We start from the raw sequence: 23,324 nt of genomic DNA on the forward strand, positions 1-23,324 counted from the left end.
ATCAAGTAGGTGTAATTATCATCTGTGTCCGCTAGAGGGCAGAAACCGCCCTGCTCTGATATTAATAGTTCAGTTCGCGGCTCTGCAGCTAAAATATCAACATTATTCTGACTGTTTGCAGGATAATTAAACTTTTCATAAATATTTTTCTACCTTCAGACCGGAAGCTCAGCATCTTATCGCCTAAACCAGAGTTTGTTTCAGCTCTGTTTGAGCTGAAGCTCCAGTTTTAAGAACCACAGCTCCTCTGAAGCCGCTGCTAGTCTGTTAGCATCGTTAGCTCCGCTCAGAGTCTCTGCGGGATGTTTTCAACTCTGTGGAGATGCTTCTAGTTCACACTGACAGATAAAACACTGATTTCCAGAAACCAGCTGCAGCTCTTCAAACTCACCTCTATATTCAGAGCGGGGTATTTACGCCCTCTGGTGCCCATAGTGGGAACTACAGCCCTGATAATGCCGCATTATTTATGTTTAATATCCATTAATGTGGAGTTTAGAGAAAAACTAAAAGACATCCTGAGTCATTATCACAGATTTCTGTCTAGTTTGTTATTCAGACATATTTTGATTCACTGTTTGGAGTTAACTTTGATCTGACGTTATAAAATTTTACATTAAAACAAACATCCGGTTTAACAATTTATATGAAGAATGTCTGTAGTTATGATAGTTCACCACCAGAGGGCAGTAAGAACTCAATCAACCATCATAAAACTAATAAACTTTTAAACTTTTCACTAGTTTCTAATGACAAGTTATATTAACTTAATCCTGTGAATAATAATTTATATATTTCATACATGTATGTTATTAGAGATGGAGATTAAGATTAGAATAATTTAGACACAAAGTGAACAACAACTACTTATAAAGTAATATTTTATTTTACAATAGATGGAAATTTAGTTTGAAAAAATCCTACATTTTATTGTGTAACAATCCCAGAAATATTAACTGTTGTTAATTTTGAGAATGAAAGTATGAAAAAGCTTCAAATATCAAGAAAAAAACAACCAGCTGACATAAGAATAACTGTTCTTTATTATTTTAAAAACTGTTTAAAATTATAAAATAAAGCTGCTGTATTAAACTCTTTACAAGACGTTTTATTTCTAATCAAACTGAATAAAATCCTGCAGTGACTCTTATTTAATGACAGTAATGTAAGCTGACTTGATCTGACTTTATAACAGTGAAAATTAAAACAAAGAGAAACATCTGGTTGAACAATTTCTATTGATGATGTAAATAATGAATAAATCCAGAACGACGGCAGGATGACCGATGGAGAATGTCCTGATATGTGAGGAAAATTAACTGTTTCATCTCATGAACATATAAACTTTTATCCAAGCATCATCAGAGGTGGAGTCGCTCGTCCCGTCTGTATCAGCGCTGAATTTTCCTGCGTACCTGAACACATCTTCAGTAAAACCAGCCTCACTGAAGCCAATAGACCAGAGCTACGTTGCAGGAAAACTCTGAAGCTTCTTGCTGGTTTTGGCCTCTAAACTGAGACGCGCTCTCATAAGGAGTGAAATGTTGCACTAGGTGCAGGAGATGACCTTTAACCCCTGGTCCCAGGTTTTAGGCGGTGTTGAGGTGAAGAGCGAGGCTCCTGATCTGCTGTGAGTGACGTGACGCTCGGTGGAAGTTCTGCATCCTGTTGCAGCTTCATGTTGGAGACGTGAGGTTTTGCTTCTCCTGTCAGGGATTTGATGGGAAACGAGTCACAACATTCAGATGATTTCGTCACTTTGACGATGCAAACTCTGCTTCCTCAGTGTTTGGTCTGTCAGAACGCTGGCTCAGGTTTCTCCTCTAGTTTTTCTTTAAACTTGTTTCACTTTAAATCCACACAAATAAACCACAGAAAGTTATTTTCTCATCTTCTGATGCAAATTTGCATCCATCAACAAAAGCAGGAAAATAAAACTGTTCTCCTTGAACAACAGCTGTGCAAACTGATCCCATCACATCTGTGAGCAACATGGAGTCGATCTCTGGTTCACCTTTGACCTTTTCTTCCTTCTTGTTGCATCAGAAACTTAAAGTGAATAAAGACGTTTGAGTGAAACCAGGTTTCAGGTGGACTGAAGTCGTCTTCACTGTGAACTTCATCAACTTTCTGCTTCACAACAAAACCTTTCAAATCCAAACACACATCCAAGCAGCCGAGTCCAAATGATCCACGTTCAAATATTGTTTCTTTTCTCTGCAGGATCTGGTCAGGACGTCTGGATCTCAAGTGGATTTAATGCCACAGATCCAGAGGAAGTTTTACTGTTTGGCTCTGAATCTATAGAGCTGCTATCATGTCTGATGTTAGATCAACTTTTTCACCTCAACAGAATAAAATGACATTTTGTCCCATTAACAAACTCTTTAAAGCTTTTTAATGAAATTTATGCTTCATGTTTTTGCTCAATTCAACTTTTCTAACAAACTCAGAGTATTTTTCTCTCTTTTGTTCCTGCAGATTATCAAACAGATCAGATGAAAAATAAAACTGAAAATCTTCAACAATCGACGTCTGGAAAATATTTGAAATAGAGATGGAAAATGTTCTGAGGTCAAAGGTCATCATCTTGATCCAGAGTCTCTTTAGACTCAAACTGCTGCAGCTTCAACCTGTGAGGATCAGCAGGACACAGAGACGTTCTCTACTTTACAGAGATCAGAACAACCTGCAGAGAGAAGAAGGAAGGAGAGCAGATCAGTGAGTGTTTCCAGTAGCAGTCAGTGACGCAGCACATCCAGTAGATGGTTTCCAGTCAGACTGATCTCAGAGCTGTGACCAAGATGAACCTGATCAGTTGTTTCCTGTTGAACTGAGAGAACAAGCAGGTCTGAGATCAGATCTGCTGCTGTTTGATGAATGAGGACCACTGTCTCTAGACATGTTGGACGCTGGAGTCCAGCTGGACGTCCTGGAGACATGGACACAGCAACAACACAGCAAGCTGCTGCTCCTCTGATTGGCTGATTGCTGTGTCCAATCAGGAAGCCTGAACCATTCTCCTCCCACTGAGAAGCTGCAGCTTTACTGGGAACACTGGATCTTTGCTTTGATGCTGACTGGGTTTAGTTCAATATGCTGACAGCAGCTGGACTCACTGCAAACATTTACTTACTTTAAAGTCTCTACAAGATCCATCAGCTGCTGAACATCTGATTCCTTCAGGTTGTTTCCTCTCAGGTCCAGTCTTGTCAGTCGGGTCGGGTTGGACTTCAGAGCTGAGACCAAATAATCACAGCTGATCTTTGACAACCTGCAGTCATCCAACCTGAATAAAGAATAAAAGATGTGAACCAACAGGATGCAGGTTAACCAGTCCAACAGAACCAGTTAAAGATTCTCATGAATATTAATGCCAACAAGCTGCTGCTCCAATAAAGACCTGCTGACTTCAGAACCAGAACCAGAACCAGAACCTGGTACTGGGTCATGATGTGTTGGAGGATTTTAGTCAGTAAAATCATTCCAGGTTCTGATCAAAGTGTTGAAGCATCAATCATTGATTATTGATTTGTTCCTGTCAGATTCCAGGATTTCACTTTTCTAGACTGGATGACCTTTGACCTGCTTGACCTGAGGGGGATTTCTACACACTGGGGTCCGAATGCTGTCCTGTTCTGACCTCAGATCAGCAGGTCCAACTCAGTTACACAGAGAAACTAAATTAAACTCTGGATCCAGGAACAAACTCAGAAAATATTGATTAGATCAGAAGAAATGAACTTTGATTGATGATCAATTATATAGAATTATTCACAGAAATATCAATAATTATATCATTAAAATACCCCAATGTCTCCAGTCTGCAGCCTTCAGTCTGTAGAAAACCACAGAGATCCTTCAGTCCAGAACCTTCCAGGTTGGTTTTGCTCAGGTCCAGTTCTGTCAGATGGGTCGGGTTGGACTTCAGAGCTGAGAACAGAGACGTCCAGCTGGTCTCTGAGAAACTGCATTCCCTCAATCTGAATAAAGAATAAAAGATGTGAACCAACAGGATGCAGTTAAAACTGAAATATGAACAAATCAATAATAAAATGTATAAATTAATTTCCCTGAATGTAAAAGAAACATGATGAACTGATTCTAACATCTGATCCAGTCAAACTGGTTTAAAGAGTCCAAACCAGCAGAACCAGAACATTTGATCAACAAAGAAACTCAAAGTTTGTCTCAAAGTTTCTGAGGATCTTAAACTCAGTGGATGTTTTTCTCTCCATGTTTCCTTCCAGGCTCTGGATTCTCCGACTGCTCTGTCCATCATTGATCTGCTGATATTTTATGGCTCCAGTTTTTCTTCATTAATCTATTAATGATGTTTTTCTTGCTGCTTGTATTTGAACTGCAGCTCATTGCTCAGTATGACAGATGGAAACGGGTTGATTTCAATCCTTTTATCATATCATCACATTCTGAAAGTTGATCATTTTGTGCTGATTCAGTTTCTGAACCATCAACTAGAAAATATTGATCCTTTTCTCTGTGAGGTCATTGTGGGTCATTTGGTTCTGGTTCTGAATCATTCATCAGAGACGCTGCAGAAATGGGAATATTGATCAGGATATCAGCATCTTTAATCTGGTCTAGTTAAAGCACTGCAACACCTGGACTCTGTGAACCTGGACTGGATCATCATCAACTAATAGCAGGAGATTTAAAGCTAATGTGGGATTTATGGATCTTCAATAAAGGGACATTTCATGTTGACCTTTGACCTGCTTGACCTGAGGGGGATTTCTACACACTGGGGTCCGAATGCTGTCCTGTTCTGACCTCAGATCAGCAGGTCCAACTCAGTTACACAGAGAAACTAAATTAAACTCTGGATCCAGGAACAAACTCAGAAAATATTGATTAGATCAGAAGAAATGAACTTTGATTGATGATCAATTATATAGAATTATTCACAGAAATATCAATAATTATATCATTAAAATACACCAATCTCTCCAGTCTGCAGCCTTCAGTCTGTAGAAAACCACAGAGATCCTTCAGTCCAGAATCTCCCAGGTTGGTTCCGCTCAGGTCCAGTTCTGTCAGACGGGTCGGGTTGGACTTCAGAGCTGAGAACAGAGACGTCCAGCTGGTCTCTGATAAACTGCAGCTCAATCTGAATAAAGAATAAAAGATGTGAACCAACAGGATGCAGTTAAAACTGAAATATGAACAAATAAATAATAAAATGTATAAATTAATTTCCCTGAATGTAAAAGAAACATGATGAACTGATTCTAACATCTGATCCAGTCAAACTGGTTTAAAGAGTCCAAACCAGCAGAACCAGAACATTTGATCAACAAAGAAACTCAAAGTTTTCTATCAGTCTGGATGAGTTGAGCTATTTCTGCTGGTTCCTGATCATCAGACCCGACTTGGTAACTGGATCAGAACCAGTCAGGTTCTTCATTAATGGCCTTTGGGTTCCTATTAAAGCTGCTGAAAGCCAATGGAGGCCATTATTTCCTCAGGAGACGGTTCCTCTCTGACCCGGCCCAACAGAACCACAGCCTCAGGACAAAGCTGAGGAACCTGCTGCTGCTGCAAACCTCACTTTCATTCATTGCATCTAGATTTGCTTTTCTACAATCAGTGGTTTCTTAGACGTTCATTAATGAGGATTTGAACTCGTCAGTGTTTGTGGCTCTGGAGGATCAACATTTCATTCTGATGTAAAGAATCAGAAATAAAAGCATCTGAATCTTTACCAAACTGAAACATCTCCATCATTCATTCACAGCATTTCAATTATTTTACTCATTTTGTTCATCAAAAACATTTTAAAGAGAAAAACTGAAAAACAAAGTTCAATAATCTTAAAGTCTGAAATAAGAAAATAATTAATAAGGTCAAAAGTTTTAGAGATTTTATTCTGATGATTAAACAAGTTGTTTTAAAATAATATATATTAATATTAAATTGATTAACTATTGATTAAAGAATCAATAAATGATTTTATAGCATAAATAGAGAAAACAAACCCAGAATCTTCACTTTACTGACTGAATTCTCCAGGATCTCAACCAGATGATTCATATCAGATTCTCCACCTTCATCTATGTTGATCTGATTTATTTCCAGTTCAGTCAGATCTGGGTTGGACTTCAGAGCCGAGGCCAAAACTTCATATTCAGCCTTTAGGAGCGAACAGCCACCAAGTCTGTGATTAGAGAAGAAATAAATTCAGTTCTAATGAAATCAATCTGGATCATAAACAGACTAAAATATGATAACAGTGATGTCATCATCTGATCATCATCTGATCATCATCTGATCAATATCTGATCAATATCTACTGAGTTTGACCCCACAGAGAATCTGTGCAGTTCCTGGTTAAAGTCCAGGTTCTGGTTCTGGTCCAGGTTCTGGTTCTGGTTCTGGTCCAGGTTCTGGTTCTGGTCCAGGTTCTGGTTCTGGTTCTGGTTCTGGTCCAGGTTCTGGTTCTGGTTCTGGTCCAGGTTCTGGTTCTGGTTCTGGTCCAGGTTCTGGTTCTGGTTTTGGTTCTGGTCCAGGTTAAGGTTCTGGTTCTGGTTCTGGTCCTGGTCCAGGTTTCTGGTTCTGGTTCAAGTTCTGGTTCTGGTCCAGGTTCTGGTTCTGGTTCTGGTCCAGGTTCTGGTTCTGGTTCTGGTCCAGGTTCTGGTTCTGGTTCTGGTTCTGGTCCAGGTTAAGGTTCTGGTCCAGGTTCAGGTTCTGGTTCTGGTCCAGGTTCTGGTTCTGGTTCTGGTCCAGGTTCTGGTCCAGGTTCTGGTTCTGGTTCTGGTCCAGGCTTCATGTCCTCAGACCTTCAGCTGCAGTCAGATGTTGAAGATCTTCTATCATCAGTGAAGGAAAGTTCAGTTTCTCTGCAGCAGCTGATGAAGAGGCTGACTGAGCTGAATGAAGGAAACGACTGGAGATGATGGAGAGGAGGAGGAACTGCTCACAGCTCTGACTTGGACTAGACCGTTTAGATCTTCCACCAAGCAGGAAGTGAGTTATAAATGAAGTGAGCAGAACAGGAAGTCCAGCTGCTGTGGACCTCTGGCATCTCTGGGTTTGTTGAGCCACTATCTGCTGCATCATCATGAATAATAGTAATATATTGTATAGAAACATGTTTCCCAGCAGCAGGTTATTAAATGCTGCCACAGAGGAAACTGGGAGCAGAACAAACACATGATGCTCCAGTTCTGTCTCCGTTCATCTGCTGGATTTGATGCTTTAACAAAGTAGAAAGTGGACAGTCGTCAACCTGCTGCAGCTAAAAGCTTCACGTTGTTCTGGTCGTCCTGCAGAGCAGCAGCAGAACCGGTCCTGCTGCTCCTTCCGGTCTGAACCGTCTGGACTGGGTCAGAACCGGGTCCAGGTGACCCAGGATCTGCAGATGATCCTCATTAATATGTCTGCACACATTGAGATGAGACAGACTGATAAACTCTCAGTCCATCAGTCTGATCTACTATAGTGATGATATGGATCATGGTGGACAGAACCAGAACCAGAGTGTTTGGGTCCATTTTTCATGATGAAGCAGTGAAATTTCTCCAGTAACTAGAAGATGTTGGGATCCATTTTCTGCTGCATGGTTCATAGAGAATCTCCTGATTCAATGTGTTGACAGTAAGTAATGATTATTAGGAACATTTTGGACTCAAAGTATCAGATATTGATATGAAACTGGAACTTTCACTAAAATCATTTTCGGGTCTCCAGCAAAATTAAAACGTCTCAGACAGCAGAGGCGGAGACAGAGGGTGGCAGGGATTGCATTTGCCACCCTCAACAGAGCCCTTGCCACCCCTACTGCCACCCCACCGGAAATGGTCATTTTAAAATATACTTATGAGATCGGCAAAGACCCGGGCCGGACCCGGGACGGACCAGCGCCAGACCAGGACCGGACCCGGGCCAGACCAGGACCGGACCCGGGCCAGACCCGAGCCAGACCAGCGCAAGACCAGGGACAGACCCGGGCCAGGAAAGGGCCGGATCCGGGCCAGACCAGGGCCTGGAAAGGGCCGGATCCAGGCCGGACCAGCGCCGGACCAGCGCCGGACCAGGGCCGGACCAGGGCCAGCCCAGGGCCAGATCCGGGCCGGACCAGCGCAAGACCAGGGATAGATCCGGGCCAGGAAAGGGCCGGACTCGGGCCGAACCTGGGCCGGATCCGGGCCGGACCAGGGCCGGGCCACGGCAAAACCAGGGCCAGGAAAGGGCCGGACCCGGGCCAGACCAGCGCAAGACCAGGGCCAGACCAGGGCCGGACCCGGGCCGGATCAGGGCCGGACCATGGCCGGGCCACGGCAAAACCAGGGCCAGGAAAGGGCCGGATCCGGGCCAGACCAGCGCAAGACCAGGGACAGACCCGGGCCAGGAAAGGGCCGGACCCCGGCCAGACCAGGACCGGACCCGGGCCAGACCAGGACCGGACCCGGGCCAGACCAGGGCCGGACCAGGGCCAGCCCAGGGCCAGATCCGGGCCGGACCAGCGCAAGACCAGGGATAGACCCAGGCCAGGAAAGGGCCGGACTCGGGCTGAACCTGGGCCGGATCCGGGCCAGACCAGGGCCAGGCCACGGCAAAACCAGGGCCAGGAAAGGGCCGGATCCGGGCCGGACCCGAGCCAGACCAGCGCGAGACCAGGGACAGACCCGGGCCAGGAAAGGGCCGGATCCGGGCCGGACCAGCGCCGGACCAGCGCCAGACCAGGGCCTGGAAAGGGCAAAACCAGGGACGGACCCGGGCCAGGAAAGGGCCGGATCCGGGCCGGACCAGCGCAAGACCAGGGACAGACCCAGGCCAGGAAAGGGCCGGACCCGGGCCAGACCAGGACCGGATCCGGGCCAGACCAGCGCCGGACCAGCGCCAGACCAGGACCGGACCCGGGCCAGACCAGGACCGGACCCGGGCCAGACCAGGGCCGGACCAGGGCCAGCCCAGGGCCAGATCCGGGCCGGACCAGCGCAAGACCAGGGATAGACCCAGGCCAGGAAAGGGCCGGACTCGGGCTGAACCTGGGCGGATCCGGGCCAGACCAGGGCCGGGCCACGGCAAAACCAGGGCCAGGAAAGGGCCGGATCCGGGCCGGACCCGAGCCAGACCAGCGCGAGACCAGGGACAGACCCGGGCCAGGAAAGGGCCGGATCCGGGCCGGACCAGGGCCAGGCCACGGCAAAACAAGGGACGGACCCGGGCCAGACCAGCGCAAGACCAGGGACAGACCCGGGCCAGGAAAGGGCCGGATCCGGGCCGGACCAGCGCAAGACCATCATTTGTATATGGACCCCTGTGATAATGCCTTGCTCACCCTTTGGCCACCCCTTGAAAAAAAGTCGAGCTCCGCCACTGCAGACAGAAACAGTTTATATTAAAATCTTGTTTTATGAATCATGTTTGGTGGATGAATCATAAAATGTGACAGATGAGAGACGTCTGATCATGCAGAGTGTTTCTGACTCCATTTGGGTCATGAACCAAAGAAACCCTGTGGAGAATCAACAATAATTATAGTTTATTAATGACACTAAATTTAACAGATTTCAGGAAAAATGACTCAAAGATGATTTGAACCAGAACAACACAGAGGATTTTTCTCCCTGGATTTTATGGGACGAAGCAAAAACTTTAATTATCTGGTTCTCTAACGAGAAAGAGAGAAATGTTTAAAAGATTAGAAAACTAAAATCTCTTCAAATAAAACGTATGGAAAATAATAATAATAACAAATCAGAGAAACAAGGAGAAACTGTTTCTATGAAACCAGATGGAGGAAAAGGATAAATTTATTCAACTCAACTATTATGGAAAGAGATCAAAGCAAAGAAACTGATAGCAAACTAATAGATTTATCAATAAATTAAAATCCAACAGATAAAGACACCGATCTCTAAAACACATGAGAATCTGTTGAATGATCCTCCACTCAGTTCTGCTCTCAGCCTCATGCAGTTTTTGCTGCTGCTCTGGATTCACCATCGATAGGAACAGATCAAAATCATCCACTAACAACTAATCACTGATCAATAAAGTCATTAAAGACTGAAAGGGAATCAGACGGCAGGTGAGGAGGCGACCCGGCAGAGCGGCTGCTGAAGGATTGATTTGATCAGAACTTTGTGGAGGGGAAACGCCGCCATCTTGGATCAGAGCAGAGATGTCAGTGATTCCTAAACCTGGTAAAGATGAAACTGGATGTGGTTCATAAACCAACATCAGTTTGAAACATTGATTACAGGATCACTGCAGCAACACTGGATAAATATTATAATCCCAGGAATTACAGACACAGATCAGATTTAATCTGGTTTTATCATCAACATTCAAACCCATGACAACGTGGGCTCCTGACCTCACAGGTCAAAGGTTAAACAGAATCAATAAAGTCATTTAGATGCTGAAAAGGCTTTTGATTCAATGTGTGGAAATATCTTTATTGAGCTCTGGACAGATTTGGCTTTAATAATCAGATTATAGGTTGTTTCAGTCTGTATGAATCACATTCTGCCAGGATTAAGATTAATGTGGATTATCAGATTCAGGAAAGGGTCTGTGGCCGAGGCTGAACCCTCATCGCCACGTTGCTGCTTTTATTGATCCATCAGAGAAAACAACATTATGGGAGGAACTATTAAGGAACAAGACCAGACGATGAGCTGCTAACGCTAACTGCTAACGCTAACTGCTAACGCTAACTGACCCGGAGTTAGCCGACCTGATAGCACAGGATGCTACGTCAACGATGGATTATAGTCAGAATGGTTGATTTCTGGTCCATAATCAATGATCAATCAGCAAACAATCATCCAATTCTAGTCAGAACCAAAGTTGAAAATGTGTCAACGAATCATTTGAGGTTGAAATTGATGAATCAAACGCCGATAACTGATCAATATCTGTTATCGGCAGATATTGATCGAGTCAATATCTGATCTATATTAAATCAATAAATGCTTTCCCAACTCCCTCTTCAGTACTTTGGTTCTTGGTTTGGTGAAACTGAACTGGATCTTTATCAGCATTGGACATTTTTTATGAATTTAATCAACTTATTTTTCAGTGTTTGTGATTAATGGAGGATTGAACCAGTTATTGATGAACTTTAACCCCTGTATATATTGTCAATAATTGTTCCAACTGCAGTTCAAATCACCTTTTGCTCTATTTTTCTGTCTCTGGTGTTAAATCAATCCTGATTTGATCTTTAGGTTTTCTGATAAACACTTTATCTTAAAAAATTGACTCATTTTTACCACGAGCTGCAGCATCATAAGTGCTGCAGCATAGTGCAGCATTTATGATGCTGCACTATGCTGCAGCATTTATGATGCTGCAGCATAGTGCAGCATCATAAATGCTGCAGCTTGATAGCTAAATGTAACTGTATGTGTCGACTGGCATAAGATAAATATTCATGAATATTCATCATTAACTTAGCAGTGAGTGTACATCAATCAATCAGATTGACTGATTGATTGATTAATTGACTGATTGATTGATTGACTGATTGATTGAGTGTACATGGGGAACCGAACACTTTGTGTTTGTTCTCAGACCTGTAACCAGTTCCCTACTTAATATTTCTGCTTGTTACAAAACGTCTCTCTTGCTCTGCAGAACCTGGTTTCTTTAGCAGAATGCTCTCAGAGTCAAGATAAGCAACCAGCAGCTTCTGCATGCTGAGTTTTTAAATTAACACCACAAAGGAGCAGCAGACACGAACAGACAGTCAGTTTGACACAAACTTATTTTAATCTCATCAGAGAACATGTGAAATTTCCTCCCCAGAATGTTTTCATGTTTTCCTGGGCGAATAACATGCAACACTGATGATGATGATGATGATGATGATCAGAACATTCACATTAGACTGGAAGGAAATAATTAAGGAAATTCATCCAGTGGAGAGACTGACTGTCATGAAGACTTTCTGCTGATCAATAAAAATATTGGAAGAGAAGAAACCTGAACCTGGAACCAACTGGAGGATCAATGTAATCATCTAGTTTTATTGTGAAAGTTCTCACTTTGGGTTTTATTGTTTTATTATTTAATTGTCTTTGTTCAACAAGATACTTTGCAGCTTTTGTTAGTGGAGGTTTGAATGTTCAAAGTATTTATATTTCTGAAACTGTAAAAACAACAAAATATAAAGTTTATGAAAAATAATCCAGAGGATGAAGGAAGTAGATAAAGAGCAAAAACATCCAGAATCAACTTGAAGACAGAAGAAGAAACAGGAGGACAATAGAGCTGAATCAGCATCACACAATGAAAACATCTGGACTCACCGAGCCTTTCTGCAGTTCCTCACAGCTGGAACCAGTCTCCGTCGTCCATCATCTGATGTGTTGTACTTCTCCAGGTCCAACTCATCCAGAACCTCTGACATCTGCAGCATGAAGGCCAGAGCTGAACAGTCAGTCACTGAGAGCTGCTGCCCTGAATCCAGCAGCCGTTGGATCTCCTGATAAAATGAGACGTCGTTCATCTCCACCAGACAGTAGAAGATGTTGATGCTTCTGGCAGGAGAGATTCTATCAGTGTTCATCTTCTTCAGGTTGGTGATGATTCTCTGGATGGTTTCTGGACTGGTCTCTGTCTGACCCAGCAGATCTTCTAAGACTCTCTGGTTGGACTCCACAGTGAGACCATGAAGGAAGCGGACAAACAGGTCCAGGTGGCCATTTTTACTCCAGAGGGATTTCTCCATGACTTTCTTCATGAACTCATCTAGAGATGTTTCTCTGTATTCGTCTCCCAGGAACGTCTTGATCTCCTCTGACTTCCTGCTGGTGAAGCAGTGGAGCATGTAGACTGCAGCCAGAAACTCCTGGATGCTCAGATGAACAAAGGAGTAGACGGAGACGTTGCGTGTCCCTCTCTCTCTTTTAAACATCTCAGTGAAAACTCCTGAGAACAACGCAGCATCTTGGATGTTGATGCCGCACTGTGTGAGATCTTTGTCATAGAAGATCAGGTTTCCCTTCAGCAGCTGATCAAAAGCCAGTTTTCCTAGAGACTCAATCAGCTTCCTGTTCTCTGGACTCCAGATAGATTTGCTCTTTTTTCCTCCATCATATTTTTCCTCCTTGATGTTGAGTAGAACCAGCAGGAACTCTATGTACATCTCAGTCAGAGTCTTGGGTAGTTTCTCTCTCTCTCTGGTCTTCATCACATCCTCCAGAACTTTAGCAGTGATCCAGCAGAAGACGGGGATGTGACACATGATGTGGAGACTTGGATTTCTGGATGTGGGAGATGATCCTGCTGGCCTTCTCTTCATCATCTCTGAATCTCTTCCTGAAGTATTCCTCCTTCTGGGGGTCAGTGAACCCTCTGACCTCTGTCACCATGTCAACACACTGAGCAGGGATCTGATTGGCTGCTGCAGGTCGTGTGGTTATCCAGAGGAGAGCAGAGGGAAGCAGTTCCTTCCTGATGAGGTTTGTCAGCAGAACATCCACTGAGCTGGACTCTGTAACATCAGTCAGGATCAGATTGTTCTTGAAATCCAGATTAAATCGACTTTCATCCAGACCATCAAAGATGAACAGAACCTGGAACGATTCAAAGTTTCTGATTCCTTTGGTTTTAGTGAATCGTTCATGAATCAGTTCTAATAAGCTGAACTTTTTCTCTCTCAGTAAATTCAGTTCTCTGAAGGTGAATAGAAATATAAAATCAATGTTCTGGTTGGTTTTGCCTTCAGCCCAGTCCAGAGTGAACTTCTGTGTTAACAGTGTTTTCCCAATGCCAGCCACGCCCATGGTCATCACTGTTCTGATTGGTTGATCTCCTCCAGGTGGGACTTTAAAGATGTCTTCTCTTCTGATTGTTTCTTGTTTCCTGGATGCTGTTTCAATCTGTCTGACCTCATGTTCCTGGTTGACCTCTCTAGTTGACCCCTCTGTGATGTAGAGCTCAGTGTCGATCTGGTTCAGACCGGTTTTATTTCCAAGTTCAGCGACGCCTTCAGGGAGACTTTGGATCTTCATCTTCAGAGACGCTTTAAGGTCAGGCTGATACAGACCAACAATATCTGAAAAAAGAAAGAAAATAAACAAAATAAAAACAATTTGCTGGACTAATAAAGTGGCCAGTTTGGTTCTTCTCCATAAATTTTTATGAAGAAAACATATTTCAATAATTAGATTAAACTCAAAAATTACTCCAATGTCAGTCTCAGGGCCGGCCCAAGGCATAAGCAGCTGCTAAGGGCCCCAGGGCCACCAACGGGCCCCTCAGTGGAGCTGAAATATATAAAAAAATTCCCTTCTCACCCACCGCGGGTGGTTCTTATCCTCTGAGCTCAGGTCCTCTACCAGAGGCCTGGGAGCTTGAGGGTTCTGCAGAATCTTGGCTGTGCCAAGGACTGCACATTTCTGGACTGAGATGTCTGATGTTGTTCCTGGGATCTGTTGTAGCCATTGATCCAGTTTGGGGATTACTGCCCCGAGGGCCCCGATGACCACAGGCACCACTGTGGTCTTCACCTTCCAGGCCCTCTCCAGTTCCTCCCTGAGGCCCTGGTATTTCTGGTAGTTGATGATATTCTTTTTCCAAATATTTTTGTGGGCACTATTGGCCCTTATTCCAAAATAGCCTGACAGGAGAGACAGAAGGAGAGAGGGGAAGACATGAAGCAAATGTCGCCTGGTCTGGGAATCGAACTCGTGACCGCCGCGTCGAGTACGAAGGCCTCCAAACGTGGGTTGTGCTAAACCCCAACGTCACCACAGTGCAGCCATATTCCTGTTTTTAATCAGGATTTCTGTCATCACAACAACAAAAACACACAATTTGATCATAAAGTGATTTGTTTTCACAACATATTTGGTAATTTATGTAAAAATCATTTTATGGTAGAAAATAAAAGATAAATGCTCTTGGGGCCCCTGGTGGCCGTGGTTGGTACCGCACCCTTTGCCAGTAACATGAGCTGCTGAGCTTTGAGCATCAAGACGTCCAAAGCTCTGATCAGAAGATAAGTTGGCAAAATAATGTCTCAAAAAAGAACTTATCATTCAGGGAGAATAGAAAGAAGCCAAGATAAAGGTTTGTTTTAATGTGTCTTGGTAATGTAATGTTTATAAAAGAGATTTGTGAAGCTGCTGATAGATTATTAACTTTATTGAGATCTTGAACGATTCAGTTCAACAGCCAAACATTTAAGCTGCGTCTTTGTGTGAAACTGAGTTTTAACTTGAAATGAGTCGATTCTCCTGCTGGACTCTGAACATTTCTCAGGTTTTTTGGTTCAAAACGTTGTTTGATTACGTTTGATAAGAATAATTTAAACTTCTCAATGTTTGACATCCAGCAAAATGTTTCCCGTCAGGCTGCATGGCTGCTGCATCAATCACTGAGCTGCTCTAAGCTGCAGCTGGTGGTTTGTTGTTTGCTGCTGATCATTTTGTGGCTAAAACAAACATTATTTTACATCAACTTCTAAGTTCTGTGAATTTCTGTTAAATCATTTGAAGGCTCAGAATCAACCCGGTACTGGTACCGGTCCATATTGTCAGGAGAGAGAGACTCACCTGGTGTAAATTATATTCTTTAGCTTTTGGAGTTATGCTTCAGAGAAATTAATTTAATCAAAGAAAGTCATGAATATGTGTGTATTGCTGCACCGATTGCAGTTTTTGGCTGATTACTGATCTTTAAAAAACCTGATCCGCTAATTTTATACCAATGTTTTCTTTGTCTGAAATGTTGCTAAATATAGGAATAAAGTCAGTGAGTTGGCAACAGTGAGATGAATATTGTTAACTGTTAACATTCAGACATGACCTGGTGGGCCGGTCAGTCAGTCAAACGTCTCACTGCAGAGCAGAAGAAGACAGAGGCTGATTTTTAAACCTTCGCTGATGAAAATGAGATCAGGGGATGAGATGGGCTTCATTTCTAAATATTAGCAGATCACGATCCCCCAAAATGAAGGAAATCAGCTCCCAGAAATCGACTGGCTGATAAATATATTCTATATTCTACATGCAGAGGATGTAATGCAACAGAACCATCAGAGATGCAATAAATCTATAGCAGGTGTGGAAATGATCTAATATTCTAACTGTTGATTGCAGCCGGTCCACATTGTTAGCAGAAACAAAGGATCAAAAACCACATTTAGCTTCAGGCCCCATGGAGGTTTGGGCCGGCCCTGGTGAGTCTACAAAGTCTGTAGTCTGTAGTCTAGTCTGTAATCTTTTTTTGTCAACCACCAAAACCTTCAGGCCCCATTGAGAGAACTGGAAACTCAGTCCCTGTCTGACTATGAAGTGTCTGCAGGATCAGCAGAACATGATGCTTTGACCAAAGAGCCTGGAGGTTTTTATGTTCAGCTAACAGTTATTTAGCCATCAACGTGAGAACATTAAAGGTCTGGCCAACTCCTTAATGTCTATTGAAACATAGAAACCTTGAGTTTCACAGTGATTGTTAGTAAAACACAGCTGAGTTTAACTCATGTTACCTTGCATGTTCCTGCTGTGAGAAACAATAACGGCTCAGTTTGTAGCTGAGGTCATTTATTTACAGTTTTTCCCCCAGAAATCTTGCTCAGCCCGGCGATCGGGGCGCCGAGGCGTCCACCGTTTTTATATTAAAAGATATTAAGTTGACAGGAAATGTAAAAATATTACTGAATCATTAAATGTTGCAGGAAAACATCGCCAGTGAAATTATATTTAAATCAGCTATTAAAAACAACAAATGAAAAACATTCAATTAAAATGAATATCAATTATTGGATTCTGTTAAATCCAATATAAGTCCATAAGGCCCCAAACCTTCAGGGGCCCAAAAATGGGAACATTTTAACATTTTAACATTTAGATATAGAAAAATAACATTTATTTATTGAGATGATCAATGCTGCTCAATTTGATTTAATGGTTTCATCATACAAAGATTAAACAATTTAAAATTATTTAACTACCATAGCAACAATCTGATGTGTTTTTAATGAGAGCCACAAAAACTGTTTTGGTTTCTGAGCTTCATGGAAACTTTTTCAGATCTCCAGTGAAAAACTGTGACTAAGCAGACAAAGTATTTGATATGGTTTGATGGATCATGTAGCCATAAAAAAACATAATTAAAGGAAACGTGATGTTTGGCTCTGAGACGAAGCTCCTCTACTGATGTTGCACATGTTTCAGTGACAGCAGCAGCTGCAGCAACAGAAGCTGCAGCAACAGAAGCTGCAGCAACAGAAGCTGCAGCAACAGAAGCTGCAGCAACAGAAGCTGCTGGTCAGATGTGTGCTAATGCTATCTCTCCCTCAGTAATGTTTATAACATTAAATACTTGTAACTGTTTATGTGTTGCATTACAATGTGATGTAATCTGTTACTAAGTTGATTTAAAGAGTTTGGGTTTAGTTCCAGTGAAACGTTTTTGCTTTTATGAAGTTTGTCTGAGATTTTCCCTCCAAAATGTTTTCTAGGTCAGAGTAGAGGATCTGCCTGCATCAGGCCCGCTGGCTGAGTGTGTCAGATTATAGGTGTGAGCTAAAAACACACCGTTATCTGTTGTGGTTTATATTGCAGTGACATCAACACTGTAGCTGTTGTCCCTACAAACAGGATTTATTAGCATAAGAATCCGAGCTGCTTTTCTTGAGGCTCTCTGGGGACGATGCAGCAGGCAGCATCGTGCTGCAGCAGGCAGCATCATGCTGCAGCAGACAGAGATCTTGGTAAAGTGCAGCTTGGTGAGCTGAACTTGTAGGAACCTCACTAAGACAATCAGCTGTTGGAGGTGAAACTGAACGTTGACAGACTGATGGTTTCCTTCATCTGTAGCTGATCCAAACAGCGACTGATGCAGGAGGAAAACATGCAATGATGCTGCTGAACGTTGGGATAAACCCTGCATTGCTTCCTCTTCATATGCATATTGCATTCATTGACATTGGGACGATAATAGCAGAGATAATTATACCTGCACTAAGCTTCCCCTAAACCAGAGCTTCTCAGTTCCAGTCCTCAGTCCTGCTTGTTTTAGTGTCTCTATTTCAGAACAGCTGATCCAAATGACTGCATGACTTTTTCTGCAGTCATCAAGTCCTGCAGAAGCCTGTTAATCACCACAGATTCAATCCAGGCAGAAGAGAAACAACTAAAACATGCAGGGCAGGAGAAGCACTGCCCTAAACTAATGTTCCTTGAATAAAGTTTGTCTGTGTTGCAGTTTTAGTTATTCGTGCTCTTATTCTGAAGTGGCTAAAGAATGTGAAAGCAGTTCTGTTTCCTGTCTAGATGTTTAGGGTTCAGAGCCGACAGCAGCGAGCAGACGGCCAATGAAAGGCTCATCGCTGCTCCTATCAGATCAGGGAACCTGTTGTCTTTCCTTTCGTGTTTCCATTTTCTTTCTCCTCTGAAACTCATCCTGCAGCCGAACCTCCTGAAATTTATTGCAACTTTTATCTGTTATTCAGGTTCAGTGCCCACAACCACTCAGTTCCCCAGTGCATCACAGGCCTGGCAGGCCACCATGCTTTACATGCCCTGCTGCCAGGCGAAGCTTTGTGTGTTTCTGCTTCTATTAAAAAGAAAAAAACTATTTTTGTTTAAAAGATTTATTCTTTAATAAGCTTGACTGCAAGCGTCTCTTCCATGGAGAGCATTTTACTGGCAGGGAGAATCATTCCTGACAGAAAGACAAGTTTCTAGTTTTAACAGTGGATGCATTGAACAAGGACCAATCAGGTTGCTGCAGATCGTTTACAGGCTCAGCTCATCTCGGCTCAGCTTTATGGACATTAATATCATGAGGATGAGAATCCATGTGTCTTTGGAGAATTGATCAAGAAGTCAAGTTTAAATCCACTGCTTTAGCTGTGGCTCAATGTGTAGCTCAATGTTCACAGTGAGCTGCACTCAGAGTTCACATTTAGAGGTTTGTGTTGAGGTGAGAATGTGCAGCTGTGTGTTTGAGTCTCAACCTGCTGACTCTGTGTTTCTGCTCTAAAGTCTCAGTTCCCGGTTAGCCACTGCGTTATGGCCAGAACATTGATCGGTACTGATTTCCTTCATTTTGGGAAATCAATAATCGGCCGATTTTATCCACTGATGTCATCAACCTGAGCAAAGAGCTAAAAATCAACCAGTTTTCTTTTCTCTGTGATTTTTGACTGACAAATCAAACCTCCTGATCTGGTTCCTCCTCTTCCTCACTCATCACATTGACCTTTCACCTTATAATAATCGCTATTGATCACCACCAATCATCTGATTGGAAAAATCCAACATTTACGCCACAGACCTCTGACCTGCAGATGAACCCGTTTCATCATCAGGGTGACTCGTTTCCTGACTCTGCAGGTGTAGATCCCGCTGTCTGCCACTGAGGGGCGGTCCAGAGTCAGACTGAGGTCTTTAGTCTTCAGTGGGTCGTCATCCATGGTTCTGCTGGTCAGGTTCTGTTCTTCAGGATCATTAGAACCGCTCGGATACACATGGACCGTCTTGTTCTCTCCGTTCCTCCACTCCACTCTGGCGCCACCTGGCAGGTAAATGTTGGTTCTGCAGGGCAGCACGACAGATTTAACCCCTGAATCCACCTTCACCTGTGGAGCTGAGAGACACAGAGGACAAGATGAGAGAGAGACAGAGAGAGAAAGAGAGAGAGAGAGAGAGGGACCCTTCCTTCCTCCCTTGTAGTTTCTATCTTGGCCACTAGGGGCCGCAGCCATTTACTGAGTGATGTTTAGTTCAGGAATCAGTGCAGATCAGTTGAAGTTGAGTTTGTTGGTAGTTTAAGTGTAATTATGACCATCAGTCTATTTGTGTTTCAGAGAATAATGTTTGTATTTTATAACTTTAGACCAGTGGGGCCCAAGTGGGTCCTGGAGGGCCGGTTGCATCCTGCAGGTTTTATTCTCTCCTGGTACCAACAACCTGTTCAGCAGGTCAATGTTCTCCTAACGAGCCTCATTGGATCCAGTTGGATTAAACCTGAGACTGAAACATGCAGGTTTGGGGGGGGGCCACTTTGGGCCCCACTGCTTTAGAAATTTTCTGTTTGCTCATTTTGCCCAGAAGAAGCTGAGTATTACTTTAAAGTGGTGAATTCTGTTGTGTTTAGTTTCTCTCTTTTACTTTATTTAACTTTATCAATAACTAATGAAACATCCAAACTCCGCCCACTTCCACAGTCCTTCACTGACAGGAAGAGACTTTAAACCTGCTGCTAGTTTATAAATCACTGAACGATTAAAGATCTGCAGCTGCTGCATCAACCTGCTGGTTCTGGTTCTGCTCTGCATCCAGAACCAGAACCATGGAGAAGCAGCTTTCAGCTTCTATGCACCAAAAATCTGGAACAAACTTCCAGAAAAGTGAAAAACAGCAGAAACACTGAGATCCTCTAACAGACTGTAGAGAAGCAGCAGCTGCTGGTTCTGGTTCTGTTCATGTTTCTGATGCTGCATTTGATCTGAACATGAATGAACACAAGGATCTGAACTGATGACAGGAACAAAACTGTTGACCTCTGACCCCTAGGACAGGTCACATGAAGTCTCTCACATTCTGGGTCAGAAACATTCAGACTCACCTGGCAGGAAAAAATCTTTAAAATGATATAAAAATCCTGCAGAGACGATGAGAACCAGAACCAGCAGAACCAGCAGAGCTGTGGCCCAGGATGGAAAGGGTTCTGTGGAAAACAGAGAAAGATTGACCTCACTCTGACCTTTGACCTTTACCAGCAGCTCTGACCTGATGCTCTGACCTTTCTGTACATATTTCAGAACCAGCGTGTGTCTCAGGACGTCCTGGTCTCTGTAGACGGTGCAGACGTAGCGTCCAGCGTCTCTGTGTGTGGGATTCCTCAGGGTCAGGCCGACGTCTCCGGTCCTCAGGAAATCTTGGTCCATCTCTGTTCGGTCGCGGTAAAATCCGTCCTGGTTTCTCTGGTTGCTGCTTGAGTGAACCATCATAAATTCTGGTTCTGAGCGGGTCCACTCCACTGATGTGTCCTCAGGAAGGCGGGATGATGTTGTGCAGGGCAGGACGACAGAATCTGACCCCTCAGTGACCTCGACCTCCTGCTGATCAGCTGAGAGGAAATAAAGAAGAAAATGATCAGAAACAGTTTGGATCATTTTCTGCTTTCATGTCAGATTTAGTCTCATCACTGTCTCCATGGTTACAGACACTATGATCAATTATTCATTTTCTCATTTCAACAAATTCATTCATTCATAGAACTTTAACATAGGTTGTGCTGCTTGTTTATCTGACCTTTGACCTTCAGGTGAATCTGTTTCAGGTTCAGTTTCTCTTCCATTAGAGATGCTGCAGTGTAGTTTCCTCCATCAATCTGCTCAGGTTTCCTCAGAGTCAGGCTGAAGTTTCCAGTGTCCAGAGCGTCAGGATTCATGGAGGTCCGGTTCCTGAAACGCTGGTTCTGGTTCTGAAGATCGTCGCCGTTTTCTCTCTGCAGGTGGACGGAGTTCGGACTGAGGTCACTGCGAGTCCAGATGAGTGACGGGTCTACAGGTAGACTATCAGAGTAGATGCAGGGCAGCAGGACAGACTCCGCCCTCATTGACCTCCACCACTCCTCCCAGTGCATGCTGGGAAACTGAGGACACAAGATGAGGGTTTGGTGTAGAAATAATGATCAGTTCTTCACTAGAGATGAAAGATTTCAGTCTGTCTGCTAAACGGCTCAGTGATCCTGAACTCTGATCTGTTATGTAACATTAACTCACATTGAGCAAAAAGTCAGAAAACTGATAAAAGTGCATTAAAATAAATACATTTAAAACTGAAAGATGGAAACAGATGAAACTGAAAAAGCATGAATGTTTTCAGAGTTGCTGTTTATTAGCAGAAATCCTGCTGTCAGTTTTCAGCTTGTTTTATCTATTTGATGAGAAAGATTTTTGTTTTAGTATCTTGTGATTGTTGGGCAGATTTTATTTCTGTGACTTTATAAAAAATAAAATTCTTCTGACTTTATTTTTCTGGGTTTCTGGTTCTGATTTTCTAGTTACAGAGTTTAAACCTTCCAGTAACTTTCAGTCACTTTCTGCTGTGAAACTGAAGCATTTAGTTGATCAAACAACAATTTGGACATTTCTAAAGAATCGCTGTTTGATCCAAAAACTCATCATTTCATTCTGAATATCATCCACAGATCAACCAGTAAACCAGAGAAGAACCGGACCCACCAGAACCTGGTTCTCCTTTAATGGTCAGACCAGCATCATGCATCAGCGGCAGAACATTATGACCACCAACCTGAGACTGAGGTGAATTCAGGAGAAATAAAGTACAACCAGCAGGCGGCCATCTTGGATTCAAATGAACATGAATGTGAAAAACTGAAGGCAGGAAGGAAAAGCAGAACCTTCAACATCTGCAAACATTCATCACTGGTTTCTGAGGTCAATGTTTCTGGGAGCTAAAGTCCAGATTACTGGTCTGAATGGGTCTCAGTGGTTCTGAAGCTCACAGAACTACAACCTGATAGAAAACATCAGAACCAGATCAGCTGCTGAACCCAAAACAGAGAAATTGGATCCAGACAGAAAACGGCAAAGTGGAGCCACTGGTTGGATGGAAGAGACCAGAATCCAACCAGCAACAATAAACCAGAGATCTACTGGGAGGACTGGTGAGAGACGAGTCACTGGAACCAGAACCTGAGGTTCTGATCCAGAACCATCAACCAGCTGAGGTCACCAGGGGTCATTAGAGAGAAGAACGGACCAGAACCCAGAAGCTCTGAGTCTGATCAGCAGCTTACAGAGACTGGAGAGGATGAGGAGCAGAGAGGAAGGTGATCTTACCGAGCAGGAGGATCATCATCATCATCATCATCTTCCTCTCAGAACAAACAGAGAGGCTTTCATCAGATCCCAGCAGCGGATCACCTCTGACACCAGATCACCGTTTCTACTGGAACCAGCAGAGACACACAGAGAGGAAGAAACTCCTCTGCTGATTGGCTGATTCAGATGCTACTGAACCGGTTCTGATCCAGTTCTGAGGAAAGGCGGGACCTTCAGTTTCCTCATTCAGCCATGGAGCTGTGAGGAGGTTAAAGGTCAGGACCTTCAGTTTCCTCATAGTTTTGTTGGAGTTTCATCATTTCTGTCTCTGTGATCCTCCAGGTCCGTTTACCGGTTCAGGACCGACCAGAACCCTGAGAAATAATGAGATTTGGTTTTATAAAAACAGATTTTAATGCTGAAAATGATCAGGTGTTACAAGCCATAATGTGATCCAAACGGATCAGAACCAGAGTTACATTCAGCCTGGGAAACATTTAGCAAACCTGATGGATGAAACCGAGTCCATCTGCCTTCAGCT

General features: G+C 43.4%; 1 protein-coding gene across 1 annotated transcript; it reads right to left on the reverse strand.

Annotated features, from left to right (window-relative positions):
• Positions 1 to 2,381: 2,381 nt before the first annotated feature.
• On the reverse strand, positions 2,382 to 23,110 carry LOC129356436 (NLR family CARD domain-containing protein 3-like). Its single transcript, XM_055026022.1, is given in 12 exon segments — positions 2,382 to 3,289; positions 3,810 to 3,983; positions 4,958 to 5,128; positions 5,993 to 6,175; positions 12,282 to 13,229; positions 13,231 to 14,032; positions 19,264 to 19,575; positions 20,557 to 20,658; positions 20,734 to 21,060; positions 21,246 to 21,544; positions 21,546 to 21,588; positions 22,802 to 23,110. Coding segments are annotated over 12 exon segments (3,549 nt in total). The 5' UTR covers positions 22,833 to 23,110; the 3' UTR covers positions 2,382 to 3,132.
• Between the last annotated feature and the right edge of the window lie 214 nt (positions 23,111 to 23,324).

The sequence above is a fragment of the Poeciliopsis prolifica genome, unplaced genomic scaffold (assembly GCF_027474105.1).
Source record: "Poeciliopsis prolifica strain line A6 unplaced genomic scaffold, Auburn_PproV2 SCAFFOLD171, whole genome shotgun sequence".
Taxonomy (NCBI): Eukaryota; Metazoa; Chordata; class Actinopteri; order Cyprinodontiformes; family Poeciliidae; genus Poeciliopsis; species Poeciliopsis prolifica.